General features: G+C 34.3%; 1 protein-coding gene across 1 annotated transcript; it reads right to left on the reverse strand.

Moving 5' to 3' along the window:
* On the reverse strand, positions 1 to 5,722 carry LOC116114124 (disease resistance protein RPP13-like). Its single transcript, XM_031400279.1, has 3 exons — positions 5,696 to 5,722; positions 3,173 to 5,549; positions 1 to 155 (listed from the first exon to the last, which is right to left on the reverse strand). The coding sequence occupies exons 1-3, from the start codon at positions 5,720 to 5,722 to the stop codon at positions 1 to 3; spliced, it is 2,559 nt and encodes an 852-aa protein (XP_031256139.1).
* Between the last annotated feature and the right edge of the window lie 1,836 nt (positions 5,723 to 7,558).

The following is a 7,558-nucleotide window of genomic DNA, read 5'->3' on the forward strand; positions in this document are numbered from 1 at the left end:
CTACACAGATCTGTTTGCCATCCTCAACCTAACATCACCCATACTTACAATATCCAAAAGTTCTCCATCTGCTAGGTATACCTTTCCATGATTTCCAACCACATAATTTTCTATAATTTCACGGTGTGCAGTGGTATGGAATGAAGCTCTTGAATCTAAAACCCAAGAGTCAATAGAATTATCAACAGATAAAAGTAAAACATCTTGTACCTTTTCAGTTACGGCATTGGCAACGTCGTCATTGTTGTTCACCTCTCTCTTTGGTGCTTTGCAATTCCTCTACATGTGGCTTTTATTGCCACAATTCCAGAACTCTATTTTTTTCCCAAACTTGGACTTGCTTCTTTGGTTCCTTGATTTTGATCTACCTCTGCCTCAGTTTGAATTCATATCGTAACCCCTGCCTCTTGTTTCAACATTCTAAGCATTCAACGTTATCTCACTCAAATCTTTCCTGCGAACCTCCTTAGCGAGAATTTTGTCTCTAAGATTTGTGAGCTTTAATTTCGCATTACCTATGAGCTTTGTGAGCTTTAATTTCGCATTACCTGTTGAATTACTAATTGCTACTCGCATAGGCTCCCAATTATTTGGTAGGGAGGCCATAAGAATTAGGGCACAAACTTCTTCATCAAAATCAATTTTTACAGACGACAGTTGATTAATAATTGTATTAAAATCATTCATATGTTCTGTCACGGAAGCATCTTCTCTCATCTTAAGATTAAATAATTTTTTCATAAGATATACCTTAGTATTTGCAGAAGGCTTCTCATACATATAAGACATGATCTTCATCAGCCCTACAGTGATTGTCTCCTTTGCCACATTACTTGTTTCTTGGTCAATGTCAACCAAATAACTCCTAATACTCGTCTATCAAGGAGTGCCCAATCTTCATCTAATATCTTTTCGGGTTTTTCTCCTAAGAAAGGTAGATGTAATCTTCTACCATACAGATGATCTTCAATTTGCATCTTCCAAAGCGCGTAATTTGTTCCATCAAACTTGTTGATCCCAGGTGTAGATCCTTCTTCTTATCCAACCATCACTTTCTTCCTTGAACTTGGCTCTGATACCAGTTGTTGGGAGGATTTAATTGAATACTAGTAAATCCTAAATCCATGAAAGCGAAAAATAATGCAACACACACAAACACAAGATTTATAGTGGTTCACTCTCTGTATGAGAGCTACGTCCACTTTGCCGTTGTGAAATTTCACTATAAAGAAGAAGAAATATTACCAGAATCTCTCAAGCCTCACAAATTGGCTCACTCACCAAACCCTATTTGGTGGCTCTCACTCTCTAATTGTGGTTTTACCTTCTATTCAATTTGTGATATCTAACTCTAGGACTTAACCTCATTTTATAAGTAATACATGGGACACAATTCCTAATAAGACTCAAATCTCATATCCCAATAGCAATTATATTTTAATTCCTAATACAATTATAATCCTATTTCCAATTGTATTCCTAAAAGAAAACAATTCTACTTAAACACAAATTAGGAAAACCCATGTCCTAATCCAACTCTAATTTGGATTGAATTTAGCTCCACAATCTCAACAGAGTTGTCATAAGCATCCATTGAGTGATGATTTGGATGTTTGCAGCAAAGTTATGTTTTATTTCAAATGTTTATCTCATTTGTTGGTTGTAAAAGATTTGAAAACTCTGACACCTCACGTTTTTCAAGTTTATAAAATGAATGTGATATGTTTTCAAATTTTCAAATATGTATATAATTTATGTTATTTTTTTATCAGAAGTATATTCAGAAAATAGATTTTTATAGTTTTTCACATGGCACGTCTTGGTCACCCGAGTCCTATGGGTGTGCCCTTAGCCTATGAGATAGGGAGGGTTGGGACGGGTCATGTCACTTAATCCCAAGTACTTTAAGTGAATCAACTTGTCTATATATTTGGGTAAACACCGGGTTGAAAAATTTTCTTTGAAACGCTCCAACTCGAGCACTCTTAAAAACCTGAAACTTGTGCACAAAGGTTGTTCAAATCCTTTACCCAGGGATGCTCTTTATAGACATCGAAGAAGAAAAGAGAACGCAGAAGCGGATTAGTAGATTACATCGTTGAAGCCACAAGCGCCTTTTCGTTCAAGAATAAATAGCTAGTCTTCTTTTTTTAGAGTTAAATTAATCAAGGGACATTAGCTTCCTTTAGAGTAGTTATGGTGCTTCAGTTGAAGCTGATATATCTACTTAAGTAACCTATGTCTTCCTTTTTTTCTTTTTTAAAAAATAATGCCAAATTGCACTTCACTTATTTATGTATTTCTTTTAAAATAAATTCGTAAGCAATTTGTGTAATTGGATGATAGATAGTTTAACCACAACCTTAATATGTTAAATACTATCGTTAGCATAAAATCTCAACTAAAAGTCCTGAGTGGTTAAATACTGTCATGTGTTGATTGGTTCTTGAATTCTTTCCATTTATTGGCAATTCATATAACATTTCTTAATACTGTATAGAGCCTTCTCTTTGTTCCCCTGTTTATCCTCTGCCTTTAGCTGAAATTTTTCCAGAAATTTTCAGATTTAGAGCAGCAGTGTCATATTCCTTTTTGTTTTTCTAGAGGAAAAAAATGTTGAAGCATATGATAATTATAGGTTATTACGCTCAACCTGTCATTTTGATGCCAAATCGTTTCTCGGTATCAGCTTAATTATCCATATTTGAGTTATTGAATTATCAACACTTGTCTAGTAATTTTTTTCTTTCCCATTCAACTGGAAGAGGGATTAAACGCAGTTTTTCTGAGCTTAGGAGCAAAAACCACCCAAAGTAATCTGATTCTCGTATTAATGCTTTCTAAATATTTTTTTACTTATTTTAAAAATATTCACAATTTCTCAAATACTGATTCTCTGTAAGCTTATCCTACAACCAAGAAGTATTATGGTAATTTGATGAGTCCAGAGGCTTACATATTTAAAACTGAAACAGTATAAAAAAAAAAAACCCAAATGATGGCCAAAATACAAATTAAATTTGAAAGAAAATACAGTACAAACACAACAATCACCACAAAGATGGTTATTTAATTATCAATACACTCTGACAAACTTCTGTTTCAATACAGAGAGGGACTGATTTCAATCTTTCTGGAAGTTTGAATTGGCTATGGTTTATTAACTTCAAACCTCTAAGCACAGGCAGAGCTCCTTCTTCTATTTGCCACTCCTCTAAAACTTGCGTATCAAGTGTTAAAATTTCAAGCCGGGGAAAACCCTTTGCCGTGCACACCATCTTCTTTCCACAGTAACAATCGTCGCTTAACTCAAGTTCTGTGAGGTTCAACATCTTCTCCAATATTGGCATCGGGTCATCTACGAGTTTGAATCCACTTAACGATAGGCTTTCTACATTTGGCAAAACTTCATGCATTTCTCCTGGTAGTTTCTCCATCTTCCCATTTAAACTCAAGTGTCGGAGATGAAGGCAACGAAAGAGTGGCTGCAATGTAGAAAAAAAATGATCATTTGATAAATAGACCGCTAAAATTTGAATACTTTTCAGTTCAGCAATAGAATCGAAAGTGAACTTCTTCGCTCTTTCATCGCACACCGATAGGTGTAGCTCTCGAAGATTAACCAATGTTTCAGAATTTGTTTTAGTCCAAATGTCATCTTTTACATTCTTCAAAGTCAGAAGGTTTGTCATATTGTCTATCCGCAATGGCCCTTTAAGGTCTCCAATTAGATGTCTCAAACTTTGCAGCTTCCAAATTTCGGTTGGTAGAAAGGCACCAGAACCCAACAGATCCTCGGGTAAGTCCAGAGTTTCTAGATTGGACAAGTTGAGAATCGATTCCGGAATATGTACTGCATCTCTGAATCCCAAATACTTCAAGTGAATCAACTTATCTATATCTTTGGGTAAGGACCAGACTGATCCCCTATCAAAATGTTCGAACTCGAGCACTCTCAAGAACCTGAGTCTTGTACACAGAGTTGGTATGAATTGCTCTACCGTGGGACGCTCTCCATAGAGATCAAAGAACAAAAGCGAACGCAAGAGCGGATTACACTGTTGAAGCCACAAGGTCTCCTTCATCCCAGAATAGATAGCTTGTCGTCGACATGATACCCTTGAAGAATGAGTTGAGTTTCTGATTTCGTCATAAATTTGAACAAGATTGAGTTCTTTTGCCTTTTGAATTGCTAAATCCCGCAATAGATCATGGACTCGACATGTTCTAACCATCCCCAACCGCATTTCACCTTTCTGAATAAGGCTCCTGTTAATCAACTCGTTCAAGCAATTGAGAGCCACATCTTCCATTATTTCTTCATCATGCGGTATGTAACCCTCAGCCACCCACAAGCGAATTAGTCTCTCTATTTTGATTTCGAAGTCTTCTGGAAAATTACTTAAGTAGAGAAAACACAACTTCAATTGATAAGGTAAATCATTGAAGCTTAAAGCCAATAACAGTGTTATCTGAATGGAATCATTATTTAAATACCGCCAAATATTATCACGCACCAAATTCCACTCTTGTGGCTTCTTTGTTGACAGTAAACCGCCTAACACAACAATGGCAAGTGGTAGACCGCCACATGTTTCTACCATTTCTCTTCCCAACTTCTCCAATCCCTCATCTACATTTAAATTCCAAAAAGCCTTCTCACGGAATAGCTGCCAACTCTCCTCTTGGTTTAAAAATCGAAGTTCATGTACATGAGTTCTTTCATCTGAACGTTCAGCAACATCTGTGATGCGAGTGGTAATAATTACTCTGCTGCCATTCTTGTTGTCTGGAAAAGCTCTTTTGAGGCTCGCCCATGCTTCTTTGTCCCATACATCATCAATTACCACCAAATATCTGCATCCTTGCAAAGATTTATGAAGATACCTCTCCATATCATCTTGACTCATCGTCTCAAACTTCTCCGTTGTATTTCCGAAATTGAAAGACTTTATGATTCTTCCAAGAAGATCTTGAGTTTTGTAATCTTGAGATATAGAAACCCAAGCACATCGACGAAATTTTTGCTTAATTGCACTGTTGTTGTAAAGTTTTCCAGCAAGAGTTGTCTTTCCCAAACCACCAGTGCCCCAAATAGAGATCACATATCGCCTTGGCTCATCGTCAAGTAGTTTAGCCAACAATTTATCGGTCTCGTCCTTGTAGCCAACAACATTCTCTTCAAATGAAAAGGAGTTGGTTTTTCTCAGTTGTTTCAATCTTCCAAAAGCAGGGCTCTCTCCTTCCCTCTTGACATTGATATTTTCAAGACCATACTCCTGACGTCTTTGAGAGACGACACTGAGTCTCTTTTTCAAAGTTTCGATCTTCTTGCCTATGTTGTACACGGTTACCTTCTCCTTGCCCTTGCCAAAAGATTTAGCAACCGATTTCCTGATGGAAGTTAAGAGTGCTTGTCTTCTTTTCGTAGACTCTTCCACTTCGGCTTTGAGCATATCTGAAGCGACCTCTCCATCGTGGACTTTGATCATAAATTCATCTAAGACATCCTCACAATCAAAAGCAATATCTCGGATGTCAGATACCCACTGGTGTATCAAATGATTCAATTGTTTCTCTCAGCATCCTTTAAGAAACAATCATCCATTCTAGATCTTTTTTCAGTGACTCCACTTCACTTCTTATGCCTCGAAGGAGGCTGCTTCTTGGATTAGAAAGTCTCCAAGCCTTTCACCACAAGTGAGACCACTGCATCCACCATGGTTGCCAAGCTATGTTTTTGTTTTTTTTTTTTTTTTTTTTTTTTTTTTTTGAATGAAGATTTCTCTCTTTGGAAACGGTAGGTTTAAGAGAAGTGCATTAATTTGTTTCAGTTTTTGTGCTTCAGGGAATAGAGGATAAAACAGTTGATATTCACTTTTAAAATCTAATTTTGTATTTGTTCTTTTCTTATGCTTCATAAAATGCAATTTGCAGATTTGTTCACTAGCTAAAGTTTCCAGCTGGTTTCACCGCAAGTTGTGAGAAATTTCATTGTTATTTTCATTCATTAAATTCCGATTCTAGCTTTATTCATTATAGTTAAAAGTTTTGAGTGATGGCATGGGCCACGGATGCCTAGCTTTAGCATCCTGAAACTGACTTAAATGCTCATCATATTCACGTTAAATCCAACAAAAACTGAAAAGAAAGGTGGAAAAAACAGCACTTTAATAAAGTGGAAAAAAAGACGGTTGGGAATGGGAAATTTCCTGGCTCTTTCGCTGAAACTTCACGCATGAATAATTCAATCTTTCCCACCATTTGTGACCAATAATTCCAGTTTTCTCTGGACTTAACTCTCTCGCGGGTGTTTTTTTTTTTTTAATGAAAATTAATTTTAATTAAAAATAAAAACTAGTAATGAGAAATATTTACACAAGAAATCCTTATTATATTACGTTATTTGATGGGCTCATCATGTTAAAAAATTAAGGCGATGGAAGTATTTCATATAATTTTTTTTTTTCCTTTAATTTTACATCCAAAGTGATATATCAAGATTTTAGATATACATGTAGGTTTTTATACAAATGTGTTAACCATGATGTGGAGTTTCTTGATGTGATAAGACCATTAAGTGAAAAAATATCATGTATAACAACATATATCTTATGTTTTCCTTCTTATTGAATTGTCTGTTTTAAAAACTATCAATATGTAATATAGTTTTGTATGATGATCTAATCACATAGATAAAGTGAAGTGATGAGACTATTTTACATAAGTTTTTCTCATTTTTTAAGTTTTATATAAAAAAAGACATGTCTTGTTTTTATATGTACCATATGCAGATATGTAATTGTATTATATATTACATGATGTGTACTTTAAAAATAATTATTAAGCCTTTGTTAATGTTATTAATTATTAAAAATGTTTTACAAAATAATATCTACAAAATCCGACTAAAATTTAAAAAAAAAAAAAAATCATGGGTTCGCCTGCCTTCTCCTCTGTTCACCACACCATATAAAAAAATGAAGAAAATTTGTTCATAAATATATTCTTACTTCAAATTTGAAACATGGTAGGTACTTAAATTTCTCTTTCCAATGAATATGTTGTTACGATTATAATAGAAAATGTTTCAAATAGAACTTGAAATCTCAGTAAGTTGGTAAGAATATGTTGTAATAGACTCTTGAATTCATCTACTTTTGAAGAAATCATCTATATTCCAAGTAAGTGTACGTAGATCAATAGAAAAGTGAAGAAAATTCAAAAGTCAAAGATTTTAGTGCTTCTATTATCTTCATAAAAGCCTTTCCATTGTAGATATATTTAACAAAATAATAATAATAATAATAATAATTAGGTTAGGATTTATGATTTAAAGGCAAAATTTGGGTTAGAGTTTATGATTAGAAGAAAAAATAAAATTTTTAGATTAAAAAATTGTATATCTTATTCAGCCATTTTTATAAAGGATAAAATTGTAATTATATATAAAAAATGACGTTTATTAATATGAAATGTGGTAACCAATAGCATCACTCTAAAATAAAAAAGTAATACTACATTTACAACCCAATCTCATAAATTTTTTCTCACAATC

Source organism: Pistacia vera, unplaced genomic scaffold, assembly GCF_008641045.1.
Source record: "Pistacia vera cultivar Batoury unplaced genomic scaffold, PisVer_v2 Contig700, whole genome shotgun sequence".
In the NCBI taxonomy this organism is placed as follows: Eukaryota; Viridiplantae; Streptophyta; class Magnoliopsida; order Sapindales; family Anacardiaceae; genus Pistacia; species Pistacia vera.